General features: G+C 54.3%; 1 protein-coding gene and 1 long non-coding RNA gene across 2 annotated transcripts in view; one reads left to right on the top strand and one right to left on the bottom strand.

Moving 5' to 3' along the window:
* The first annotated feature begins 598 nt into the window (after positions 1-598).
* Positions 599-5038, top strand: LOC123480889 (uncharacterized). The gene is made up of 4 exons (XR_006657030.2): positions 599-804; positions 1485-1591; positions 4007-4213; positions 4725-5038. It is a non-coding gene; the product is annotated as an uncharacterized lncRNA (long non-coding RNA).
* A 598-nt stretch (positions 5039-5636) lies between these two features.
* The window catches only part of DHX29 (DExH-box helicase 29), a 38417-nt gene continuing 17074 nt past the window's right edge, over positions 5637-26979 (bottom strand). The window contains exons 11-27 of the mRNA XM_053914826.2: positions 25468-26076; positions 24137-24280; positions 22321-22497; positions 21609-21749; positions 20976-21120; positions 20721-20838; positions 19943-20027; positions 18643-18731; positions 17330-17458; positions 17163-17238; positions 16276-16500; positions 13475-13611; positions 12975-13068; positions 10641-10943; positions 9566-9697; positions 8573-8669; positions 5637-6289 (exon numbers count right to left, since the gene is read on the bottom strand). Of these exons, the coding sequence (XP_053770801.1) occupies positions 6234-6289; positions 8573-8669; positions 9566-9697; positions 10641-10943; positions 12975-13068; positions 13475-13611; positions 16276-16500; positions 17163-17238; positions 17330-17458; positions 18643-18731; positions 19943-20027; positions 20721-20838; positions 20976-21120; positions 21609-21749; positions 22321-22497; positions 24137-24280; positions 25468-26076 (2757 nt within the window). The 3' untranslated portion in view covers positions 5637-6233. The remainder of the gene's footprint in view (positions 6290-8572; positions 8670-9565; positions 9698-10640; positions 10944-12974; positions 13069-13474; positions 13612-16275; positions 16501-17162; positions 17239-17329; positions 17459-18642; positions 18732-19942; positions 20028-20720; positions 20839-20975; positions 21121-21608; positions 21750-22320; positions 22498-24136; positions 24281-25467; positions 26077-26979) is intronic.

Raw genomic sequence — 26979 nt, forward strand, 5'->3', positions numbered from 1 at the left:
GGTGCGTGCGGGAGGCAAGCAATCAGTTTCTCCCTCTCTCAAATCAATAAACACATCCTCAAATCAAAATCAATAAACACGTCCTGGGGGGAGGGGGGAGGAAAGAGAAAAGGTAGATTACTGTGCCCAATCACTGGGAGACGGGCTGGAGGGGCAGAGCTGGAGGCCACCGGGGTGCAGTATTTGTGGTATGAGCTGTATGGTCCAAGTTTCCCAATGAGGGGGGCTTCAAAATTACCGTATTTTTCAGACTATAAGACGCACGTAGGTTTCAGGAGAGGAAAATAGAAAAAAAAAAACCTACTCCACCTTCGCTCCCCGCCAGTCCCCCTGGAAGCGAGCCAGGTAAGCTATGTTCAGACTATAAGACACACCCCCATTTCCTCCCAATTTGGGGGAAGTGGGTCTTATAGTCTGAAAAATATGGTAATGTCTGTTTTCTAATCTCTCCGGGCCCTGGGCCCAATGCACCTTAGAGGCAGTAGGTAAACCGGAAACACTTAAAACGCCAAACCTAATTACACCGGGCTTCTGCACTGAGCTGCTTAGCCCTCGGCCCTGGGGCTTCTCAGCTGCGGGGTGTAATCACAGTGGACAAGGTGGCCTTGTGCCCCGTCCTGTTTTGTGTCTCCCAGGTGGGCACTTGGGCTTCGGCGAGGAGCACCCGGCAGCCTGCCAGTCCCGGGCGGGGGCTGGATGAGGACGGTGCCTTCGCAGCAGTGCCTTTTGTGGCAAACAAAACCAGCAGGCTGCTGCCCAGCTGAGGACGGCTCTGTTCCCGCCTCAGATGACCCCGAAACGCAGGTCTGTCACTAAAAATTACATTCACTGAAGACGCTGTTTTCTATTAATGCATTTAAGCGCTCAAATTGAGCCGTAATTAAGGTGTTTGAAGTCAGACAAGTATTGCTGGTATTTAGTGAACAAAGGGCAGGAATTTTCAGCACATTTTTTAAAGCCTGACCTTTGACTTATATGTGTAAATGCCCTCCAGTGTCCACACCTGCCTACCTGCTGCTTTGCTGACTGAGCTCATCGCCGTCCGTAGACTCCCTCAAACACACCACTTCTCCCCTCGTTTACTCGTGTGCCTTTCCTCCGGGCTCACACCCACCTGTGGCGACCTGCCCAGCACAGGTGGTAGCACGCAGTAAATTAAGACGCTCAGCTCTGCAGAGAAACCCGTGGGTTCGAATCCATGTGGGAATGAAGCTATGCAGCACCCAAGCTCCATAAGGTTTCCTAGCTGTTTAAAAAGTGGGGTGGTGAGAGCAGTCTATAAAATCGCCCCGAGGGTTGCATGAGGCACGAAAGTGCTCAGTATGAGTTCGCTGCTGCAGCAATTATGTTTTGCTCAAGCGAAGGTGTGTGTCTTTCTGCCACCCAGGCTGGCTGGGGAAAATAATACGTGTCCTTCAGCCTGTTGACGTATGTAGCAGGCCATGAGTCACATACCCGACTTGGGCGTCGATGTGTGTTTACAGTAGCGAGGAGCAAGGGGGCTGCTGTTACTCCCACGGTAGTCCACCCAACTTCATCTGAGCCCCGAGGCCGGTCCTGGAGCTGCTGACCCGGAGACGTAGCCCTGCAGGTGAGCATGAGCTGGGGTGACGAGTTTTCCCTCTGTCAAGTTTGCATCTCTGTCACCTTCAGACACTGCGTTCCGTTCTGCTGTTGGAAGGGAGATGAGCCATCGGGGAGGGCCTGGATGGGAGTGGACAAAGGAGAACCACACCAGCCGGGAGCACAGTGGCCTCGAGACAGCTCAGGCCCCAGGTCTTCCGGGACGTGGAAGACCCGGGACTTGTCTCAGGGTGCCTGGGAGGGTTTCCTCGAACTGTGGTTGGTCATGGCGATGCTCCCTCTGCCATGGCCCTTTACAGGGGCAGCCCACCTCCTTGCAGACCCGGAGGGGTCAGGTGGGGACAGGCCGCCTGACCCTGCATGGGTACATTTGCAGCATTGACACTCACTTCTGCCATCAGACTTGTTTGGGGCATTTGTTAGGTAGAAAGCAGGGAACCCAGGTGAGGCCCGAAACGCGTTGGTAACTGTCCAGCGTGGACATCGGAAAGGAGTGGGCAGAGTGAAACAGGGCCTGGCCACTCTGGCAAAGCAGTGCCCCTTCCTGTGGGAGACTTGCTTTGGGATTTGGGACTCAGCGACCAGAGCAGCTGAACACCCCTGCCTCCTTGGACCCACTCCGGGTGGCAGTGCAGGAGCCACGCACGAGACCGGGCCGGGCACTGGGGCGCTGGCTGACGGGGGCCACTTGGTCAGAGAAGGCTCACGGGGAAGATTCGGGCACAGAGCTCTAGGACGTGGGGGAGTCGGCCACACGGACTGACACCTGCAGGACAGCAGCCCAGCCAGGGCGCAGCGGCGCAGGCCCCTAGGCTCAGGCCGGCGTACCTTGTAGGGAACAGGAGCTGAGTGGTCAGAGAGGTCACGGGAACAGGGCAGGTAGGATCTTGGGTTGCCGACCTTCTCCAAGTGCTTCTGCTCCGCCAGGCTGCGCTCTCACTCATTGCAGCACTTCATCAGTCCCCGCTCTGCGGCTGAGAGACCCTCACGGGTGAGCGGACCTGCACTCGCCACGGGGTCAGGGAGGGCTGCACTTCCCCGGAGGGACCCCGAGGCTCTGTGTGGGGTTCGGCAGGGCAGGCAGAGCTGCCGGGTGAGCAGGGAGGTGCAGGCTGACCTAGAACCAGGGGTGGGGAAAAGGGGAGAGGAGGCAGGGCCACACTGTGCCCAGCAGGCTGTGTCTGAGGTCTGGGATCAGCCCCCACTGAGGAGGTGGTGAGCGAGGCTGTGAGTGCTAGACAGACAAGTCTGGCGAGTCTGCTGCCCAGCAACCTTGTGGGGAGGGAGAGCCCCAGTACAGGCCGGCCTGAGGAGGAGGGAAGCTGCAGGCTGTTCTGTTCTTTAGCTGGACTCCTCGCTGATGAAAAGCGCGCCTCGCTCTGCACCTTCGGCTCCCGTGCGAACCTGTCCCACATGCAGTAGCAGAGCAGACAAGGCACGCCAGGATGCTGTCACGAAGTTCTCTCGTGACTGGAATGTAGCTGTCCTGAATGCTCTGGTTGCCTGTCTCTGCCCCCCACGCCCATTCTTCAGTGAGCACCTACTAGGTGCTGAGCATCGCTGAAGCTCTGCTGGGGTGGAGACGCATGCGGCCCCTGCTCACACAGAGCAGGCAGCCGGAGGCGGGGAGCAAAACGGCCACCGGAGCCTGAGGTCTGTGCAGACTTAGCTACGTGCTGGCCTGGAGGGAGCCTGCCTGGCTGCCTTCGACAGGTCAAACCATCTTTCCCTGCTGTGCACCTCCTTTCCCACAGTGAGGGATTTCAGAAGGTTGCTTAAATCCCCACCCCACTGTTTGGGAAGCAGCGACTTCGGGTGGGGTGGGGGTCCCGCGGAGGCTCAGTTACATTGTCCTGAAGCAGTTATCTGGGGTGCCCTGCCAGCACACAGAGGACTCCCCCACCCCACGCCAGAAAAGCAGGTGCATCTCCCGTGCTGGCTGCTGCTGGCTGAAGGCTGTGGGAGCAGAGCCTCAGGCCTCTGTCGGACAGGCAGCTGTCTGTCCTTCCTTTCTCTACCACACAGAAAACAAAGAGGGCAGCAATTAGCCCCCCCCCCAAAAGCAGAAAAGGGAGGGCCGCCTGGCACAGCCGGCAATGCGCCTACTGGACATCAGGGCACAGTGCAGCCACCACGGAGCAGCTGCAGGGGCTGCCTCATCACCTCTCTCCAAGTTTATGAGCAACGGCAGGAGGGCCTGCGGCTCCGGGAGCACCCACAGGTGGCAGGTGGGGCTGCCGACAGGCCCCCTCCAGCTCCCAGTGCAGTGGCCGCTTGGACGTGAAGTGAATGGACAGCGCGGCTGGACGTGGAAGGGGCATCGGTCGGGAGCGACGCGTCCTAGCACCTGTGCAGAGGTGGCTGTTTCGCGCTTCCCTCAGCACCGTAACCTGCGTGAGCGTACTCTTCCTTCCATCTGCAGTGTCAGCCGGGCCTGGAGGAGACCCGGAGGGAAGCGTGCTTGGAGCACGGTTTGTCCCGACCCCCTGCGCCCGTGTCCTGCGCTGCCACGTTAACCCGGGCGTGACACAGCCTCCGGAAGCAGCAGCAGAGAATGCGCCTGGCTCGCCCGGGAGGCAGTCGCCTGGGCTGTCCAGGCCCTGCAGCCGGCCCCGCGCACCGGCTCTGTGTGAGTTCACCCATCGGAGTCCCTTCGGTGTCTGCCCCGCGCTTTTGGATGAATGGCTTTCACTGCATATTCCTGGTTAGAAAAGCAATGCCTGCTTATTGTACTAAAATGAGAAAAACTTCACGATGACGTTTCCTACCAGATGCCCCTGTGCGTCTGTACACACCACACAGTGGTGCCTATGTGTGGGCACAGTGCCTGTGTCTGTCGTCATGTGTACTATGTATTCATTAAGGAAGTTGGGGCCACACACAGTCGGGTGCCCTAATGTACTTGTCATCCTCACAACCAGCCTTGACGCTCAACTCAGTGGTGGTCAGTGCCTCGCGTTCTGCACGGGCCTGGCCAGACCCCTCCCGCTGAGGCCGAGGCCGTGCTGCTTCCGGCGGCAGGAAGCTGTCTTTGGAGTTCTGCCGCAGCCCCGTGCTCAGGAGGGTCAGCGGGGCAGACCCGCAGGGGCTCCTTCCTGCCAGGACTGGAAGGGACTGGTCACCTTTGCTCCCATCCCCAGGGACAAGACGTCCATCCCAGGGTCCCGTCACTGGCCATCTGCCTGACTACACGCAGCACAGTAGGACAGCGTCCCCCACGAAACAGCCGTCATGCTCACGACCTCCAACAGCTGCAGCTCTCCATCAGCCGCGACCCAGTCCTCACTCTGTCCAGCACCCCAGGGAGTCGTGTGTCCACTGACACACGTCCCTCTCTGCGAAGTGCGTTGCAGGGACCCAGCTGTCTTGGGTTCAGGTGCTCAGTGTGCTGCCATTGGTTTGGAAATGACGGGATGGGAAGGGTGGAAAGAAGGGGAAGGGACTAGACAAAGAACATGGGAAGCCCACGCACAGGGACAGCAGGGTGGGACCGACTGGGAGTGGGTGCAGGCTGGGCGGAGGGGGCAGGGGGAAAGCTTGGGGCAAGTGTCACAGAGTAACAATAGACAGAAGCGTTGGGATGCTAACGTGAGAGGCATGCAGGGAGGTTTCTGTCTCCACCAGATGTTCGCGGCCAGAAGCACACACAGGGACGGAGCCACCGAGCCTTCCCATAAACACGCCTCCCTGCTCCCTCTGGCCTCGCTCCTCTGGCTGCTGTTCCCCCGTGGGTGTCCTTCTTTCCCAGGCAGACTCACCCCTGAAACCAGCTAGTCTCCGGTTTACACCGCTCGCTTTTCCCTGAGCTCTGCGTTTCCACGCCCTCCATCCTTCCCCCGCACCCCCCACCTCCCCGACCCCAAGGTGCTGTGCGGCCCACTGGGTCCCCGCGCCCGGTGGGGACTGTGGGTGAATAGAGAGAACGTGCCTGCAGGCTGAACAGGACCTGCGTAGTTTTCCCCAGACTGTGACTTGAGGCAAATAACTCCATTTTACAATTAAATGTAGAGTGTGTGTCCACCAGTTTCCACATTCTGTCTTCTACATAGAAATTAGGTAGGTAATAAAACTTTATTCATCAAGAAACACTGAGTACCTACTATGCGCTCCCAGGCGGCACCGCCCTCCGCATGGCGCCGGCACCTTCGGGCTCGGGCCTGTTGCGGAGGACTCGAGTAGTTGCTCAGGTTTGGACTTGGAGGGTCAAAGGCTGGACGGCTGACTTCTGCAGCTGTGCCTGTTCACAGACGTCTGACTCCAGCTGGTCTGGGGCCACTTTCTCTCTGCATCAGGAAGGTGCCAACTCTCCAGGTACCAGGGACTGGTGCTGGTGGGTGGGGTGGGGGAGGTGGGTGCACGGGGACTCCCGACACCAAGTCACAGATACCACAGAGCGGGCCCCGCCCATAAGGCACAAAGGGGCGCGTACAGCAGGGGTGGCCCCCAAGGACTTATTGGAGCGACTTCGTCGTTGGAAAGGAAGTAGGACATCACACGTGTGTAAAGAAGGCGCTTTCCCTGCTGCCTCTGCTACGGCCCTGACGACACTTTCAGGACGGAGGAGACCTAACGGGACAGCCCACTCTCAGGTAAGTTCATGGCTGCATCTTCATCTTCACTTTTAAAGCAGGTGACCGTGAGCTTCAGTTTCAATTGTTATTCTCTGTTTTTATCAGTTCTGTTATGATCCGTAGAATCTTGTCATCTGTGGGGGAGAGAACACACCCGTCACTGGCTGATTTCCCAATGCGCACCCGTGAAAACAACAGGTACCCTTCACTGAAAACTCCTTTAGATTAAAGCACAAAGCCAACGCTAATTACAAACATTCTGCATCACACCGAAAACGTTTTTGCTGACCTGGCAGAAAAACGGGGTGACTGATGCACTCACACGGACACCTAGTGTGGGTGGTTGCCGTCTTCCTCCGGCAGTCTACAGGAAAAGAGGTCAGCGCCCCCGACTCAGCAGCCAGGTGCTGCCTGTTTGTAAGGCTCCTGTGGGCCACCAGGTGAAAAGCCCTGGCCTGTGTGATCTGTTGCCCTACAAACACTGTTTCAATCGCTGCTACACTCACACCGACTTTGGCAAAGAGCAGGCGAAGGCCCGAAGAGATGCGATGCGATGTAACTGTTGGGACTTTGTGAGGAATTAGTCATTTAAGAACCCCTTTACCCCGAGAGTCTGCTAACTTCCCACCTATGCAGCTGCAGGTGCAGCTGCTCTGGAGGCGGGGTGGGCCCCTCAGAGTGCCAGGACTTCCTGGGGAGGGGGACTGCCCAGGGGACTGTCGGTGCTCTCTGTGTCTATTGGGGGGGAAGCGGATGGAGGCGGAAGAGGGAAGAGCTTCCTGGGAAGGGGGCTCAAGGAGGTGTTAATGCGAGGACACGGCCTTGCCCCACAACAAAGGAGCCGCATTACTGTTAGCACAGACAGACCACAGAGGCCAGCTGCTCGCCCAGGAGGTGGTGTTAATAGCTGCCCTGACGCTGTGCCCTCCTAACCTGTCCTCGGACACTGGGCAGGACTGAGCATCCGTAAGAGGCTGCGCTGGGTGTGGCTGGGTGCGGTGGGGACTCCGACCACAGGCCATGGGGGGTGGAGACAAACCTCACTCGCGGGGGAGCAGCCGCGGGTCTAGGAAGAACCGCAATTTGTACTGGAGGAGGAGCAGAGTAACCGGCAGCACACGTGGGACTTCAGTTACTTCTTTTTCAAAAGTTTCACGTTAATTATACCCCAACTTTTCTCCCTGTAAAGTCTAGGAGGGCAGGGCCCAAGTGCACGGCTGACCCTCTCCCCAGCCAGAAACTGTGCTTCATCTCAGGTAAGCTCTACTCTCCCCTCCCGGCAGAGGCAGACCCTGAATCATTTTACAATTCACTTGTCCCGATGGAAAGTGGGGACCTCTGTTGATGCCCTTCTTGCTGAGGCTGCGCTGTGACACCCAAAGCTCCCTAAGGAACGGCCGCATCTCCCACGCATGGATGGCATCTGGTTTCCAACAGCCAGGAAAATCACACCTGTGTAAGGCTCGCGTGCCCACACTCGGCTGCCTCCCCGCCTGTCAGCAATGAGAACTACCGGGACAGTTAGTTACCAGTCAATTCTTAACATCATTAAAAGCAGAAAAATCAAATTCAAGTGCTTACTGCTGTGAAGCAAGGGGAAGTCTAGAACCAACTAGAAACAATTCTTTTCCTGAAAACCCGATTCCAGTCAAGCCTTTAGACAGAGCTCCCCGTCTGCGAGAAGCAGAGCAGAGATGCGTTAGCTCCAAGCGTGGAGACACCCGACCGCGTCCTGAACGGGGGAGTCCTACCCAGAAAGCAACCCAGTTTACAACCATCATCTCATTCAGAGAGCAGGGTAGCAGCGGAGGGGAAGTGTCACAGATCAGCTCAGAAACCCGCAGAGCGGCAGGCATCCCGTGGAGGAGACCCCATGTGTCTGGGTGGGTCTTCGGACTGTGTATTTTCATAGCTGCCAGGATCATCTGAGGAGCCCCTGGTGCCTGGCCAGTCCAGGGGGTCCTGCGCCAGGCTCATGGGAAACAGCGTCCCCAACGATGTGGGGAAGGCTGCTGTGCTGGCTTTGTAGACTCAGGGCTCTGCGCCTGTGAGGAGGGCGGGGCCAGGCTGGGAGCCTGCCCGAAGGTCCCTCATTCTCACGTTTTCCAGTAACTGCACTCCCGGTTTGCCAGAGTGCTGACAGGCAGCACAGTTTGCAAAGCTCAATTCTACCCCTGTGTTCTGCAGAACGGCCCAGAGCGTCGACATGAGGGTTGGGGGGAGGAATAAACTGAAGGGGTCTTAGGAGCACCATTCGGCTGCGAAGAACTGTGCACGAGTCTGATGGAGTCGGCACTGAATACGTTTTAGAGACACGACTTTTCATTGCTGGGAACCTAAGGCTTCAGGGTGCTACCGGGTGCGCTCTGACGCTGGAAAGCGCGCTGTCCCTACCGACGCTGTGGTCAAACACTCACTTTCAAGGGACATCTTAGGGTTTTCAAGCTTTTTTCTGAGGACAGAATCGATGAGAACTCGGAGCTGCTTGAAAATGACGGCTATCTTCACAGGGGCCTGTGGAGAGAAGAGGGCGGTGGAGGCGGCTGCTCCTAGCGTGTGAGCATGCACCGTGGACCCAGGTCAGCACGTGGACCGGCCGGGGTCCGCGTGCCTGGTCTTCAGTGCAGAGCGCTATGGGAGAACACAGGCCAGCTACTTCCTGTAGCTGAGCTACACCAACCTCAATTTCCTTACTAAGAATCCATAAACTTGACCTCGTATTTAAAAACAGCATCACTGAGGTTCCATTTACAACCATAAAAGGTACTCATCGTAAGTGCACCACTCGGAGATTTGCAGTAAATCGACAGTTGTGCGACCCAGCGACAGGACACTGCTACCACCTCAGCCTCTTTGCACACTGCCCTGGAAATGTCTTCACCCCCCACCCCATCCTGGACAGACAGCTACCCTGGCGCTCCCTGGGTTAGATGTGCTCAGTACGCACCGGTCGGTGGCGACGGGCTCGCAGGGAAAGAACCTGCTGGCCGGCGGCAGAGGCCGGCGGAGCTCCCCCAGAGGCTCCGACAACACGCAGGCGTGGACGGAGCGTGGGTCAGAGGGTCAGACCGTTCTAGGTTTGAGCCTCGCTCTGCCGGGAGCAGCCATGCGACCTAGAAGAGCCACTTGTCACTGAACTCACGGGCCCTACCTGCAGAGCGGAAACTGCACTGCTGAAGCACACAGTCCGGGCCGAGTTACCGCTGTTACTGGAGGCGGATGTAGTCTGAGGAGCTATATAATTTGATTTTCAAGTTTAACAGATTTAAGCCATTCGGGCAAGATAAATCTACTTTAAGTCAAATTACAGGAAAAAGTTATGCAAATGCCAAAACATCTTTCGAAGTTTCCCTTCACGGCATTGGAAGCGGAACTTTGATGTCGTCAGTGAGACCAGCGGGAGCACGTACCTGGAAACAGACCCGGCCGTCCACGGACAGCAGGCGCTCCCGGTGCTGAACTTCGATGTCGCCCCCGAAGAGCAGGACAGGAAACGGGGAGATCAGGGTGGTCTCCCTCAAGTACACTCTGGCGTACCGCACCTGCATGGGAACGTGGAGGGAAGCAAACCTTCACAGCCTGAGCACGGAAGACACTCATGTACAGGGTCACGCGAGCATCTCCGTGACTCGGCACACGCGGTCTACGTTCTGTAACGCTGTGTGTCCCCAGCCCCATGAGTTCCTGCTCTCCAAAGGCACTTCGAATGTCCACCAGAACGCTGGGCCACACAGTGCGGGCAGGGGCGGGTCTGCAGGGGCGAGCGTGCGAAACACGGATCCCACTCCTACATCGCTACTTACTGATTACTGCGTGGTTTTCCACGTGAGCCGCTGTGCACCTGAGCACACGTGGAACTGTCAACAGCACCTTCACAGCTGTAGTGCTGTTAGTTAAGTAAGTAACGCAGAGTAAGACTACACTGGAGTTTCAGCCTCTGGTTTCCAGGCCAGGGTCCGGCTGTGGCCGTCAGTCAGTAACTCCCTACAGTCTACATTTATGGGTGACAGCAGGCGGGGCTTAAGATGGTGGGTCCCTGCTACTCTAACAAGCTGACTCGGGTGACTGTCCTAGTTGTGACCTGTAAACATGCGGTGTGACTTTGTCTCAAGGTCACACAGCGACTCACACGGCTGCCCCATGACACAGAGGCCTCCCCAAACCCCTCCTTTGGGAGTGCAGCTGTAAGGGCTCTCCCGCTTTGAGACAGCGCCTCGGTGAGATCTCAGGGACACGACACACTATTGGACGTCGTCTCTCTGCTGCCTTCTCTCTACTTTAAGTACAAGGGGCAGTGACGGTCACTGCGGAACCCTTTCTTTCGTCGATGAGTAAGGCCCATCTTCCGCCGAGAGACCACGTGCGTCCTGACCACCAGTGTGAACAGAATGAGCCGCTCGATTGGAGAGCCAGGTGCCCCACCCGCTGGGTGAGGACGGGCTCCAGAACCCGGCCCGGTGCTGTGGGGAGGAAGGGGAGCTGCACCTTCTCTTGGTACAAGAGCCAGCCATGCGTCTGAAGAGCCCGGTTCACTGAGGACGGGTGCACTTGTGCTTTGCCTTGGGCGGTCTCCACGACGCAGGCCAGTCTCTCGGTGGCATCGACCGATTTCGCACAGATTATCCTTCCCACGTTGTCATAGAGCCCGGCGGCCAGGACGGCCTTCAGAAGGGCGACCTCTTGGAAGGAAAGGGCCTGTGCAGCCTTGTCACCCTCCCAGCTGTCAGCAGGAGCGGATGGTGAGAATCCTGCTGCTCTCACCAACTTTATCAGCTCCTGCTTTACGTCCTAGGGGGTCGCGGGGGAAAGAGACAAGATTGTAACTGATTAACAGAGAGAAACTGCCAAATGGCCTCGCAACTTCTATCACGTTTCCTATCAAAACTGGAAGACGCCCAGTGGTCATGCCTGTCACCACAGCCCAGATTAAATTAGGGAGGAGAAAGGCACTGGGGAGCTAGGGATGAACGAGTCGCCTGTTCCCCCACCCCGAGACTGCAGATGTCCAAAACACGCAGCCTTCTACAACGGGAGAGTGAGGAGAATGTGCCCGAGCGTGTTGTCGCTCAGCTCGCTCCCCGCAGCAGCCGCAGCTCCCACCCGGCGAGCAGTGGGCACCCCCACAGAGCAGAGCTGGGGGAGAGTGACAGAGGGACCTGGGCCGAGACTGCAAGGGCCTTCTTCACGTGTCTCTGGGAGCCTTGCCTTAATTTCCTAAAGAACTTTGAGGAAGTTAACTGACAGCAACTTCATTTACCCTGAAACTGTTACCTAGGTCGGGAAAGGGGGACGAGTGTATGGTGAGGGAAGACGACCTGCCTTTGGGGGGTGGGCACACAGTGCAGTGCACATGTGACGTATCACAGAGCACAGGAAACCCACACGGCCCTACTCACCAATGTCGCCCCGTACACTCAGTCAAACAGACAAACTGTGACCTAAACTCTTTTTCTACTTTCAGTAGTGCCGATCAAATTCTACAGGAAAGAAGAGCATCCTTCACAGCAAACAGGGCACAAGTGATTACTAGGTGATGTTTACAGTTAGGATTTCCCTTAGGTGTCTGGTTTGGGGCTTGGGACTTGGGTTCCGGGGGAGGTAAGACCAACAAGACAGCTGTGGCCATGCCACAGGGCTGGGAAGAGACAGACGGCAGCACAGCCCAGGGAGGTGAGGAAAAGCCCAGGGAGGTGAGGAAAAGCCCATGGAGGTGAGGAGAGGCTCTGGGAAGGAAGGGGGCTGGTGGCTCCTGGGAGGGGTGGCGCACGGAGGGGAGGCAAAGGTGTGTGGCACTGCATTGGGGTCCCGGTCAGCAGCCCAGTGGGGGCTTTTATTCAGTTTACCCCTTCACCTGCTTCGGGAAGGACAAGCCCTATTCTCCCAGGGAAGTCCCTGCTGTCGTCCAGGCAGTGATACTAAGTCACAAAAAGTAATGGGCCAAATTATATGGGAAAAAGGGCTTTTAACCGTTCAGAATATGAGCACAGGAAGAGGGCTGATGTGAGACAGACCGCGCTCGCGTCAGGCCCACGCCCAAGCCTGGCCGCACTCAACACCACTCCCCATGTGCTAAGTACCGCAGGCGCGGGTCTGTGGAGGAGCTCGGCTCTGTGTCTCTGCTTCCACTCCCCTCGGACTCCGTCCTCCACTGGGAAGTCTGGCCCCGGGTGCAGCCAAGGCCTGAGGGGCGGGCGGAGTCACAGGCTTCCCTGTCTAGGGGCAGGGTTCCGTGCCTGGCCCCAGTCAGTCGCAGGGTACACGATGCCCCTCTGCCCCTCCAGGCTCACCATCCTACACTGCAACCAAGCAGCTGGCTAACATCTGGGAAAGTGTAACAGAAGTCCGTCAAAAGGAATCAGAGCTCTCAGGGAAAGTGACTGACTCCAAGCCCGGAGCACAAGACGCCAAGGCAGCCTGCACTCCCAGAGCAAGGCAGCGCCAGACCGCTCAGGCCGCATGGGAAAGGCTCGGGGAACCTGAAGTGGCTCTCACTGTTCAGAGGCGACAGTTTGGGGATTAAAAAATAGCCATAGAGGACAGGACCCATCAAATACATTTAAGTCACTAGGCTCATCGTGATTTTTGTAGAAAACAACGTTCATTGATTACCTGTGGAATTGCTTGGGGATCGACTCATTACAGAAACTGCTAGAGAAGGGGAGAGTCCAGCATCCACCCCGACTCCCCCATAGAAACTGTGCCCCGGAGCCCTAACACTGACGGGGAAAGCGTCCAGCACCAGCCCGGGCCTTCCTTCTCCCGAGACCCACCCATCCCTCGGCCTAGTGGGCCCAGTGAGGTGGCTGTCCTCCGACTCACCTCCAGGGTCAGCAGCGAGGTCCGGCTGAGAAAGTGCCTCCGGCAATACGCCATCTCAGAGCGGTAGCCACCTTCCTGCCGCGCTTTCTTCCACCTACAGAGATACAATGATGCCAGTTCCGCCTGCTCTCTTGGCAAACTCTCTTCCTCAGAGGTCCCAGAGTATGTGCTAAATTACCATCACGTAAAAAGAGGATGGTCTGCTGGTAGGAGCCACCAACTGTTTTTAAGAATTCAACCACAATACACATTTTTTCTGTTAATGTATCGCAGCAAATTAATTTCTCATAATACACATGTAATATATGAATACGTTGTTCGTAAACTTTAGAAAGGGTTATAACACTATGAATCTGTGGTATAATTAATTAGGCCTTGGGAGATGATATAACTAAAAATAAGTTTACATCTTAGTTACGAACTTAAATCTTTTCATGAAAGTCAATGATGTTTTCGAGAAGCGAGCCGCCCCAGGCTCGGCACCCCGACTCTCGCTTTACCCCAGGTACGCCCTGTAGATGGTCAGGTGGTCGGAGTCCGCCACGGCCAGCGCCGCCTTGGCCAGGTCCGCCTCCTCTTTCCGCCCGATCGGGGTGGTGAAGGGAGACTTCTCCGTCATGACCGCGGCGAGCGTCGCCTGCGCAGGGAACCAAGGGGTCCGTGGTCAAAGAGGGCACACCGCCAAAGCACCTGCTCTGGGGCTGTGTGCTTCCTGCAGCAGTCTCAGCTCTGTGCGAGCAAGCGCACTTTTGCTTTAATTCGGCACTTCCAGTTCCACTTTATGGAGTTTAAAAAATGCATCCCTGTTTTTATATACCACCCATGAGACAGAAGGTAGCGCCCCGGAACCGGACGTAAATGGAGCTGCGGAAGTGATCAGGAGTCTGCCTCAGCTGGAAGCAGTCCCCGAATCACCACTCAGACATCTCGACTCCCCGCCGAATGCCCACTGCCTGCAATGCTCTTTAAATAGAGGGTGGGCAAAAGCAGGCTCACAGTTGTTCCGTGGAGAATAATAAAATGATGAATAAGTAACCATACAGGAATAACCTCTGTGTTCCACATACTCACAACTGTAAGCCTACTTTGCCCCATGCTGTACCCTATTTATTTATTTATTTAAAAGATTTTATTTATTTTTAGAGAGAAGGGGAGGGAGACAGAAACATCAATGTGTGGTTGGCTCTCACGCCCCCTACTGGGGACCTGGCCCACAACCCAGGCATGTGCCCTGACTGGGGATCAATCCAGCGACCCCTTGGTTTGCAGGCTGGCACTCAAGCCACTGAGCCACACCAGCCAGGGCCCCATGCTGTACTTTAGAAACAACTATATTTTTACTGTTGACACTATTGCAGATGTCCCCATTTCCCCCCCCCCTTTGCCCACCTTCTCCCAGCCCCCACCCCCCCTCCCTCTGGCCATCCCCATGCTGTTGTCCGTGTCCATGGGTCATGATATAGGTGTTGTGCTGACCCCTTCTCCCTCTTTCATCCTGTCCCCCGTCCCCCCTCCACTCTGACAGCTGTCAGTCGTCTCCCTGGGTCCACGCCTCCGTTTCTGCTTTGTCAGTTTATTTTGTTCATGAGGTTGTACACGTAAGTGACACCATATGGTGTTTGTCTTTCTCTGACTGGCTCTTCCACTCAGCGTAGTGCTCTCCAGGCCCATCCGTGCTGTCGGGAAAGGTAGGAGCTCCTTCTGCTACACAGAATTCCACTGTGTAAATGTCCCAGTTTTTATACCCCCACATCTACTGACGGCCACTTGAGCTGCTTCCAGCACTTGGCTAATGTAAATACTGCTGCTGTGAACACTGGGGTGCACAGGTTCTTTGGGATGGGTGTTCCAGGGTTCTTAGGGTATAGTCCCAGCAGTGGAATTGCCAGGTCAAAAGGCAGTTCCATTTTTAGTTTTCTGAGGGAATTCCATGCTGGTTTCCACAGTGGCTGCTCCAGTCTGCATTCCCACCAAAAGCACACTAGGGCTCCTTTTCCTCCGCATCCTCGCCAGCACTTGTTGATTTGTTTATGGTGGCCATTCTGACCATGTGAAGTGGTATCTCATTGTGGTTTCAATTTGCGTCTCTCTGCTGCCTAGTGAGCATCTTTTCGTATGTCTCTGGCCACCTGTATGTGCTCTTTGGAGAAGTGTCTGTTCAGGGCCTTTGCCCATTTTTTAACTGGGTTGTTTGTCTTCCTGGTGTTGTACAAGTTCTTCATACATTTTGGAGGTTAAACCCTTGTCCAAGGTATCACTGGTGAATCCGTTCCCCCACCGGGTGGGCTCCCTTTCCGTATCGCTGACGGCCTCTCCCGACGACCTGCGTTGTGGCAGCAGCTTCTCAGACCAGCTGCCGAGACGGAGGTCACTCTTTGGACTCATTGTGATTCTGGCGAGTATCTATTTCTAATGCTAGAGAAAAAGAGACTCAAGAGAGTCACACTCTCTCTGTCCTGCCTCGACTGGCTGTCCCAGGAAAGGCCACAGCGTGGTAATGCTGGAAAGCTGCAGTGGCCTAGCTGACGTGGGAGCCCAGAGTCCAACAGAGGCACAAAACTTGCCAAGTCTGAGATGCTGTGAGAACGCTGGTACTTGCTGGCCCTTAGGAGTTTTAGCCCCCGCAGTTGGAGCACCTGTGGCTGAATTAAAGCACAGAGGCCTAACCCAGAAGAAGGGGAGGAAGAGCATGCTTGGTTCCACATAGGAGAGCCTGCGGGCTCAGAGCTGCCCAAGCACGGCCCACCGCAGTGACGCTCACCCGGTGCGCCACAGGACTGGATGAAACACGGAGTGCCTTACTGTCTGGTCCTGGCACTGACCTCTCCCCGCAAGATAGTCACATAAAAAATGACAACGGCCCACACAATAGCCACCAGTGCCAATGAGTCAAAATCACACCTGTTTTTTGTCAGGTCAGCAAAAATGTATTTTTGGGTGTGCCACAGAATCTTAGTAATTACTTTATGTGCCAGGACACAAAAAAGGTTGAAAATGGCTGGTCTACCACACATTCAATTAAATAAATACTGCAAGTGGGATGCTGCACAGCAAAGCCTAGACAAGCCAAACCCACGTACAGAACAGCACCCACAGCCTATGTGAGTGGGCGAATATATTGTCTTGTGTATAAAGCTAAATACTCAAAACTTCTCATTAAGCACTCAGACCTCCTGCATTTTAATGTTGGTACACCCTATTTAGAGAACTGAATGAAAAGTTAAAAGGTCATTTCCAAACGCGGTAATTTCTCAGCCAAAGTGGAATTTCAAGTGGAGCGGCAGCAGCGCCCTTGTCTTACCACGGGGTCCAGGCAGCCAAATATGGCCCCGAAGATGAGCATCTTGCCGATCTTGACGTTCACGGGCAACGCCGCAAGGTGCTGGCCCAGGGGAGTCAGCTTAGGCTCATTTAGTTCACAAGCTCCAATTTTTCGGAGTAAATGCATCGCATTGCTGATTACTTGAGGCTGAGGAGGATCTAAGGCCTTGGAGAGGAAATCTTCAGGAGAGCCAAGGCTGCATTTCTGCAGATGGGAAGAGAGCGGCCGAGTCAGCACCCTCCGCAGGGGAGGTCGGGCTGGGGCGGCCTCCCCACCCGGTGACATTCTGAGCAAAGAGGGTGGGTGTCTGAGCAAGGGAGCCCTCTTCTTCTCCTGTCACTGGCAGTGCGTGTGTGCGCATGCATGTGTGTGTGTGTGCCCTGTGCAGCATGTTAAGGGGGATGAGACCCTCAGTCCATAGTTTGTCTCTGCATTCCTGATTCTTACGGTAAGAAAACCTAACAACTAAAGGGCGTGGTGGATCGTTCGAACTGGGAAGCCCTCGGTTGGGTCAGGGTTTCCCAGTGTCAGCTCTGTGGTTTCCACGGGCCAGACCCCTGATGTTTGTGGGGGTCTGTGCAGGGCACTGCACGAGGTTTAGCAGCCTCTCTAACCCTATCCACGAGATGCCCCCAGCATGGCCTCCCCCCCTCCCCGCAATGCCTCAGACAGAGCCACCTGTCCTCGGTGACTAGCGGTGGGACGTGAGGCTGCACAGCGGGGGGGGCGGGGCACTGATTGACAGTGACTCCACAAAGGGCTCGAACATCTGCAGCAATGCGAGGTAAGGTACGTTTAGGGTCTTAACTTCCTTTTCTAGAAAGGGATCAGGAATAACAAATTCATCTGAGTCGCAGAGGGGTTACCATGATATGAAGACATAATTCCTCCAAAGGCACACGTAAGATTTCCGGAACAGAATAGTCCATGAAGCCTTCAAATCTGAAAAACAAAGTAGCAGCAAACGTCACTCATACCATCGGCCGCCATGCTGCACTGACCACGGCTTCCCACGCCCAGCGCTGGGCCGTACCTCTCCCTCGTGTACATCCGGAAGCAGACCCCGTCGCGGACCCGCCCAGCTCGGCCCTGGCGCTGCAGAGCGCTGGCTTTACTGACAAACGTCTCCACCAAGGAGCTCATCTGACTGCTCTCGTGGTACCTGAAGAGATGGGTGAGGAAGGGGCGTGCGTTACCCACTTAAACCAGACTCCGGGACAACTGGGACGTTTGGCTCTTGGAATTGAGTTGAAGGTAGACCAAAACAAGTCTGCTGTCATTGTGGGGCAGTACTTTCCAGCTCACGGTTTATATTCACACAATTCAGCAATCACTGCCTGCTAAATCTCATACCACCAGGTTAAAGGCTCTGGCACAAGGGGAAAACCTGTGAACTAGCCTTCCCCACGCTAACAGTTCTGAGCAGTGCCACTGTGGACATCACAACTCACCGCACTTTCCACAGGACACAGTCAAACCCTGAACAGGCTTCCTCTAAAGGTGCGATGTCAAAAACCCAGGGTCCCAGGGTCCCAGGGTCCGCTTTGTGCTGGGCAGCCGCGCTCCCCTCCAGGTGGCGCTCCAGCTCCCTAATGCTGGGGGCGGTGTGTGCAGACCACGGCAGCCAGGGCGGCACGGACACACAAACAGCTGCAGAAGCCCAACCTCCTTGGCGGAAGTTCAGCTCAGCGGACCTACTGTGCCGGTTACTGTACCGGGCACTTTCTATCATGAAATGTTCACCTTCCTCATTTACACGTGGGGAAACTGATGGTCACCACTGGTGGTTATGTTGTATTACCGTATTTTTCAGACTATAAGATGCACTTTCCTACCCAAATTTGGGAGGAAAATGGGGGTGCGTCTCATAGTCCGAATGTAGCCTACCTGGCTGGGGGTGGGTGGCAGTGGAGCGGGGTTTTTTGCCCCCCCCCGTTTTCCTCCTCTAAAACCTAGGTGCGTCTTATAGTCCGCAAAATATGGTACTGGCTTAGGATTATACACCAAAGATTCAAATCTAACTGTAATTCCAAAACCCATACTAGTTTTTATAATCTCACAAATAATGCTTTTGTAAGACAATTTACTTCACAAACCAACATATTTACAAAAATTTACGTTCTGAAAACTTTCTCAGAGTGCTTTTCTAGAAGCAGCAGTACATGGGCTACTTATGGGAAAACCAACAGCATGAGGCTTCACATTTTGAATTTCCTACAGTTTTGCTCTGGGCAGAATCAGGATATTTGAAAATTTCCCTCTACAATTCTGTGACTTTTCCTAAGAATTCAAGAGCCCCACATTCTTTTCCAGTTAAAAATGTCGATTTGGGAAAGTCAGACTCACTTATTCTCTTTTGTTCTTCCAGTATCGATTACAAACACAACGTCTGGAATAGTGATACCCGTCTCTGCGATATTTGTGGCTAGAACAATCTGAAGAAAAAAAGAAGACAGAACATTTAGGTAACGACTTTCAGCAACATGCTGTCAAGTAAACTAGGTCACAGAGTTTGAGTCAGTGAACCTAAAACGGGAATTTCAGGCCTGGCCGGTGTGGCTCGGTTGGTCGGGCGTCTTCTCGCAAACTGAAAGGCTGCAGGTTGGATCCCCAGTCAGGGCACACGCCTGGGTTGGGGTTTGGCCCTGGTCGGGGCATGTACAAAGGCAACCAACTGATGTTTCTCTCTCACGTCGATGTTCCTCTCCCCCTCTTTCTCTCTCCCCCCCTCTCTAAAATCAATAAGCATGTTCTTGGGTGAGGATTAAAAAAAAGGTGAATTTCAATGTTTACAAAAATTCACAATCTACTTGTTATTGCTGTGTAATCTTAATTTGTTCTAATTAGTTTCATCACCTCAGCTTGCTAATTAAAGGTACAAATTTTTATTCCAACAAAAATACCATTTCCTAGCTCTAGCCAGGCCCCCTAAAAATGAGCCAGGCAGAGTGGAAAACAGTCGAAGAGCCACACGGACCAGCAGTTTTCTAACTCGGCGGGGGGGGGGGGGGGGGGGGGGGGGGGGGGGGCCGGGCCACGCCCCTGAGAAAGGGGAGGACGGAGGTGGACTGGGTTGCCGGCCAGACATGGGCCAGGCCCCTTCGGGAGAGCCCCGCTCCGTCTGGGAGCTGTGTCCCCACGGCTCCTATGCTGTGCCTGCCGTCTTCCCCTCTGACAGAGGTTCAAAACCGGAGACACTCCCTTTGGCGAGAAACTCTTCCTTCAGAATCCCAAATGGAGGACACAATGAAAGTGCTGAGATTCCCTCCCAACCTAACGGTCTGTGTATTACCATTACAAAAAAAAAAAAAATCAGGGGTGAGGGCGAATAGCCTGGGCATCAGCAGAGAATGCTGCCTGGGCTCCAGCAGCTCCGGACCCCCAAGGTCCCCTACGGTGCCCGCTTGGGGCAAGCAGCGACGTTCTTTTCACAAGCAACACCCACAACACATTTTCAACTGGCACTCCGCCTAAAGCCCATCCCTTTGGTAGCACGCCACTGTCTGAACACTCTGACCCAACGCTGGGCGTGCCTCTGCCGCCACTGAGGCCCTTCCACGGGCAATCGCCTCCTCGGGCCAGTCCCAGCGCCTCCCCGCGACCTTCTCCAACAGCTCCCACACACCTGGGCTGGGCTGAGCCTTACCTTCCTGACTCCTGGAGGCGGGAGTGTGAACGCTGCGGCTTGATCTTGGGTTGAAAGAATGGAATGCAGAGCTATCACTTTATATCTGAAAGTTAAAACCACAGTTCTTAGCAAGAGTTTCTCTTTAGAAGACACTGCAGCACTGTGAAGAATAACAAAATGTGTTTGCAAATAGGGAGCAACTGTAACATCTTGTATCATGAAAAGTTTGAAACACACACAAAAGTTCTGAAAACGGTACAGTGAATCCCCACATGCTGTCAAAGAGAAAGACGTGTGATGTGAGTGAGTGGCATGGACCAGGGGCTCACAAGATCTCAGGATGCACTGACGCCAGCGTGAAGAGCGCGACGGCAGCGGTATGCTGTAACGAAGCACAGAGCAGGCGCTGCCCACTCAGTGTGTGTGGGTTTACACACCCAGAGGGCTAGGGAGGGGCTGCCATCCTGCTCTCGCCCACAGGACTCCCTGTGCTTCATCACACACAAAAAAAACAGAACAGCTCTGGCCCGTATGGCTCAGTGGACTGAGTGCCGGCCTGAGAAGCAAAGGGTCACCAGTTCGATTCCCAGTCAGCACATGTGCCGGGGTTACGGGCCAGGTCCCCAGTAGGGGGCGAGTGAGAGGTAACCACACATTGATGTCTCTCTCCCTCTCTTTTTCCCTCCCTTCCCTTCTCTCTAAAAACAAATAAACAAAATCTTTTTAAAAAGAGTTTTCATGTATGAAACCTTTTTCTACTTTGAAACCACCAGGAATATAAAAGATCTGTAGTTACCGCTCAGAAGAAAACCTTCTGTCAGCCGACAGGAGGTCGTACAGCTGCTGGATGTGAGCGAGGCCGGGTAGGAAGATCAGCACCGCTCCTTCAGTGTTTCTGAACTGGGGGCTTCTGTCTGCAATGTCAGAAAGCACACGCTGCTCAGGAGGAGGAGGAAGGTAAGGAGCAGCACCACAGGCACTCCCGCAGCACCTGCCACTGGCAGGAAGCTCCGCCAGGGCAGACGGAGGCATGCTAGAGGCCGACACGCACCTAAGTGCGCGAGGAGCTCCACGATGAGGTCCAGGTTGACCTTCTGAGGGTTCATGTAGAGAAGAGCGTGCTGGGTGCGGCTGCTATACTTCTGGTAAGAGGGACTTAAATCAGCACCTGCTTCCGTTTGAATCGGGATATATTCCTAACAGAAACAGAAAAAGATGAAAAAAACAGTAAGCGCTTTCATAAGATGAAGAAGGGACGAGTTCCCTAAAACACAGGATGATACAGCTTTGTGCCATTTCTGAAAACACGCTGGAAACGGGCTCTCTAGTGAGCACCGCACTAGCCTCAGGCAGCTCCACTGCAGAGCCGAGATGGGCACATGGCAGGCAGAGGCCGCTAGGAGCCGGCACGCCTCAGCCACCAACTGCTGCTGTGGAGCAGCACACGCCACCTCTCCCTTCCCTTCACGGTCCTTGATTCTCGACGTGCACCGCTATGGCCCAGAACAGTCAGAGACCACAGGACACCAGAGCCTAGGCTGACCTTTAAAGGGGGCCCTTCCTCACGTCCGTCCCTCTCCTACCGACTGCACTCGCATTCACTGTGCCAGTGCGGCTTTAAAACTCACAGCAGGTCAGCGCTGGAGAGCACCATCAGACATCTTTCCAAAGGTTTTCTTTTTACCTGATACTTTTGTGTTCCCCCTGCTTTGCTGGTAACATGAATGGTTATTTCTTCTTCCTCCTCCAGATATTTTTGGCAATATTCTGAGTCTTTCTCCAGTACAAAACCTGTTTCTTCTATTATATCTTCCAGATAAAAAACCTGCATAGAATAAGGCGTGCAAATGGTGAACTCACATTCACGTGAGTAAACACCATTTTAAAGAGAACAAGGGGATTCTTGACTTTCGAATGTCACCACATGCTACTTTAGAGTGTTATGGAAAAAGCTTTGTCTGCATTATCTGAAAATGCAGAGCTTTGCTGGTGAGGGTGAACCTGTCCCTGGAGGTGTCAGGACAAATGGCATCATGGTGTCTGTGTCTGATGTGGGAGAGCCGAGGAAGACTCGCACGGGCAGAAAGACTCGCACGGGCAGAAAGGAGGCTGCACAGCCACGCCTCGCTGGGAGAGGGGGGCGCAGAGGGAGCCCCTCCCGCCGGCGCTGCCCTCGGGTGCACCCGGCTGTCCGCAGGGAGCACTGCTTTGCGCCCTGCAGGTCACATGTGTCTCTCAGCAGAAGCCTCCCAGAGCCAGAGCAGCAGCACTGCCTCCTGGGCCCCTGGGAACACACTTCTGTCCCCTCCCCCGACCCCTGCCCACGGGCTCCCTCCTGGGGCCGCTCCCAGGGGGCGTGCGAGTTCTGCTCACACGGGCGCTGTGGGAACTCTCACCTCGACAGGGTAACTTCTTCCTGAAATTCTGAGGACAGGGCAGTGCGTGAAGTATGTGGAGAACTTGTCGCTGTCCACAGTGGCACTCATCAGGATCAGGTGCAGGTCGGAGCGCTTCTGTAAAATCTCCTTCAGGATGACCAGTAAGAAGTCCGACTGGACACTTCTCTCGTGAACCTAGTACACAGGGAATGTGAACCCTCGGCATCCGTAAGGCCTAGGAAAAGGCTGAAGTGGTCAGACACGCACGTCGAAAAGTTGATCGAGGTTGGAATACTGTGCATGCAGAGGGAGGGAGAAGCTGCATGTCTGGAGTGGGGCCGACCTCCAGAACTGTCTGCCCTGCCCGGGGGCCCAGCCCACCTGCCTGCGCTCTGCCCCACCCATCTCAGCCCCATTGCACACTGCACTCCACTCTGACACATACTTACCAAGCAAGTTGCTGGTACACTGGGGCGACAAGAAAATTTACTGACTCGCCAATACCAATGTTTCAGCCTCCCTAGCAGTAAAAATGTCTCATCATAAATAGACAGAGTAGCACTTTGCTTATGCTGGTCCTCGAGGATACCAACAAAGTCCCAGTCTCGGCCTCGCAGAGCAGGGCTGTGACCAGCAGCCCTGCCTGTCCCCGCAGCCCTCGCCCTTTTTCTTCCGACCCTTAGTGAGGACGGCAGTCTCTCCCCCTGTGGGAGAGCAGACTCCTAAATAAAGATGATTTCCTACCACTCATCTACTACCGAACTATTAGGTTATTAAAAGACATCTTAACCTTCACTTGTCCGACAATAGGAAAATGGTTAAATAATATGGGGCATCCAAATTATCTACCACAAAGCAACTAAAAAATTATGCTTTTATAGACTAATGACATAAAAAGACTATACATACTAAATATAAACACATATAAATATACAGATTAAATGTCAACATTGATTTTTTTCTAGGTCACGAGATTATAATTTTTATTTTCATTTTTGTATGTTTCTACACTTCTAATATTTTCTAACCAAAAGAAGGAAAATAACCCAATAACCTATATATAGTCTATTAATTAAAAATCAATCAATGACTGAACTTTTACTACTGACTTTGAACGTAGTGAATTACCATACATTCAACAAAAATTTTACATCAGGGAAAATTTAAAAAATATTTTTAGAACAGAAATGCTAAATACATTATTTCTTCTTGAAAAATTATGTGCAAGGCAAATCAGTTTATATATATTAGGCTAGTATGCCATTTAAAGTAACTCCAGAGTGAAACTTTTGGCATAATTCAATTTAAGTGTGTATTCAAATCCTACTCAGGTAGGGTGTCTCTAGGGACAAAATGACACATTGATGGAGGAGTCCCTGGATTTTGTAGGAATCAGAGGAAACCCTCTGACCTCCAAATGTAGCGGAGAGGCGGCGAGTGTGCTGGCCAGCACGCAGACGCAGCCGAGCGCGGGCCTGGAACCCGGCGCAGAGCTGGCTGGCTGCGTGAACTGGCCCAGCTGTTTAACCTCTGCCTCGGTCCCTGAGCCGTGACACAGAAGTAGTGCTGTTTACAGGGACTGCCGTGCTGGGGGAGGGAGCGGGTCGTGGACGGGAAGTCTTCAGAGCAGCACCCAGCACCCAGCGAATGCTGTTTGGAATTTACTAACCCAGCCCCCCCGCCCCGCCCCCCGGCACACTCACTAGAGGAAACTAAGTGACTCTGACAGTGCGTGGCACTGGGAGCACAGAGGGAACGTGGCTGATGTCACAAGCAGCATCTCCGTAACACGGAGCGTCCAGCATCCACGGGAGCGTGGCTGCAGTCTGCTCACCTCATCCACAATAACGTGGGACACGCTGCTCAGCAGACCGTCGTCCTGAAGCCTCCTCAGCAAAACCCCTGTGGTGCAGTAGAGCAGCCGGGTGGCCTCGCCCGCCCGGGACTCCATCCGGATCTGATACCCACACAGGGAGCTCTGGGGGCGACAGGGCGAGGTTAGGCTCTGACACGGGGCGGGGGGCGTGCGCCAGATGGGGCGGGGTGGGGGCGCAGGGCTGGCCCTGCTCCTGGACGGAGCGCGGGGGTAGATGGACCCTGCGCAGCTGGTGGTCACAATGCTGTCCCCACGGCCCCAGTCACAGACGGCTGTCACGCTGGTCTGTTCATTTTAAACAAGAAACTCCTCAGTCCTTGTCAAAGTGCAGAGACAAGAAGACCACGAGCCGTTCTGCTCCGAGCACTGTGACATGACCGTGGAACGTGACCAGGGGTTTCGGGCTGAGTGGTGCGGGAGCAACGCTCCCACCAGGGTCACCGAGGCTGCTTCCGGGAGGAGCAGCGGCCAGCACTGCGCAGGTGACCCCGTTTTCCGTCCCACTTCCTCAGACGCTCCTGTCATTTGTGCGCCTGGCTGTCACTGCCCTTTCACAAGCTCCTTGTGAGACAACTGTCTTTCCCTACATCCCAGGAGAGGAAACAGAACAATTTGCTACGTAAAACAATTTTCAACGAAGGGACCGCTACCTCAAGGACAGAGACAAAACTGTTAAGCGCCATCTCTAGAAAGAGCGATTCCAAGTGCAGTTAAGCTGAGCTCCGTGAGCCCGGCATTCGCACCTGGGGCTAGCCTGTCTCGCTGGCCCTGCACTTGGCGGTTTTGTGTAAGCCGACGTGGCAAAATGCACGACAGCAGAGGCTTACACTTTCTCTACTGCTTGTAAGTACAGGGTTGCAAAATGGTCTAGAGTTCCCTTCTACCCTGATTTTCCCTTCTGCTCACTGAAAAGAATGAATGAAAACCATTCAGGGCTACATTCCACAGAAGAGATTTGCGGAAACTTGAGATATACGATACTAGAGTCAGATTTGTATCCGCCCACAATCTTTGAATGTTCAATTTAGTCTGTAACGTATCCGACCATCACCTATGGACCCGAACATATTCTCCTTTATATGAGGATTTTAATGACAGACTCCTAACGACCTTGTCCAAGTGAAGGACAGTGGCACCCCAGTGCACGTGTCACACAGCACGTGTCACATGCCGGAGACGTGCCAGCCAACAACCCGTGACAGACTCCTATCTGCCGCAGGCTCCGTCTGAGCCCCAAGAGCAAAGATGAGCAAAGCCGCCCTTCTCCGGGGTGGCAGGGACCATCTTACCCTTCCTCCGGGTCCACTGTCACAGCCCAACTCGTCACACACTCTGGTGGCTAAGCTCACTGCTGAGATTCTCCGGGGCTGGGTGCAGACGATGCTGCATTTGCTCGTCCCCGACTCCGTCAGAAGCAAGTCCTCCAAGAGGAAATGCGGTACCTGAGTGCTTTTCCCACTGCCCGTGTCGCCTGCCACCACCACCACCCGGTGCCTCTTGAGAGCACGGACGATCGAGTCCCTGTGCTTGAACACAGGCAGCTGCCGCCTTTCCTGCAGAAGTCTCTGGTACTTAGGTGTGCTCTGCAGCTTTCTAAAGAGGTTTCTAACGGGTTCCAAGTCTTCCGCCTTTTCCGATTCCAGGGGTGGTGCAGTAAAGTCCTCATCGGAAACTAAATTTTCCCAGGACTCCTCAGGATCTGCGGAGTTTTCTCTCTTATCTTCAGAATGCTGCTGTTGCTGGTGCTGCTGCTGCTTCACTTTATTCAGAAGTTTGGCAATAAAAAGATCGCGTGGTTTATTGGTTTCCATTTTATTTAATTCTTCCTTTTTCTTTTCTGCATCACTCCACTCCAGCCACACATCCCGGTAAGTTGGAGGAAGTAACTGATGAACTGACTGCACAGGAAAAAATGGCAGTGTGTTATTCTCACTAACTACGGGCACCACAGGTCAGGTGAGAACTTAGAAGGATAGCTGTCTTCCTCTTAAAGTGCAATTTGTCTTTCAGACGAGCCAGCTACTCCTTCTAACGTAAGATGCACACGCGCATGATGCAGACCGATCAGCAGCCTAGCGACCTCCAGCTCCTGCGCGCAGAGCTTCCTGTGAGCGCAGTGCCCCTCGGACGGCTGTTTCTCATCTGCCGCCACAGTGCCGCTGAAGCTGTGCAGACGCCCCACAGTGCGTCTCCAGGGCAAAGCCCCCCCCCCCCCCCCACGCTGGCAGCCGTACAGGGTTCCGGGTCAAGGTGTTTGCAGAGAGCCACACCGCACGGGAGCTACGGCACCCAAGTCTGTGCTGGAAGAGAGCCCAAACCTCCCTGCAGCCCTGGGGTTCAGGTCTATTGATTACACTTAGCTTGTGATGCCTTACTTTGCAAAGTGAGGGAAATAAAGACGTTAAGAACTTTCACTGACAAAACTGGAAGGAGGTACTGTTTGGAGTTCTACTTATTCGGTGTCTGAAATCATCAGTGGCTCTAACCTCCCCGGAAGAAAGACATACACACTTCTTGTAAAAACGGAAATGTGGGCAGTTTCCCCGAAGAGCACTGTGTTCTCTCAAAGGTGCTTCCTTCCCTCAGCAGCACTTTCCTTACATCTCTCCTTCAACGGGAAGCTTACAGTTAGTATAACTCAAAACTGAAACTACAACCAGCGCCCCCAATTTTTTAAAGCCAAGAGATAATGTAGCATTAAAGGAAAACTGTTGAAAAATGCTCCTTCACTCGCCCCTCCCCACCATAATGATTTTAATCTGTAATTAGTACGGCCTGAAAGTCTGAGCCAATCACAGGTC

This window comes from Desmodus rotundus, chromosome 1, assembly GCF_022682495.2.
Source record: "Desmodus rotundus isolate HL8 chromosome 1, HLdesRot8A.1, whole genome shotgun sequence".
Taxonomy (NCBI): domain Eukaryota; kingdom Metazoa; phylum Chordata; class Mammalia; order Chiroptera; family Phyllostomidae; genus Desmodus; species Desmodus rotundus.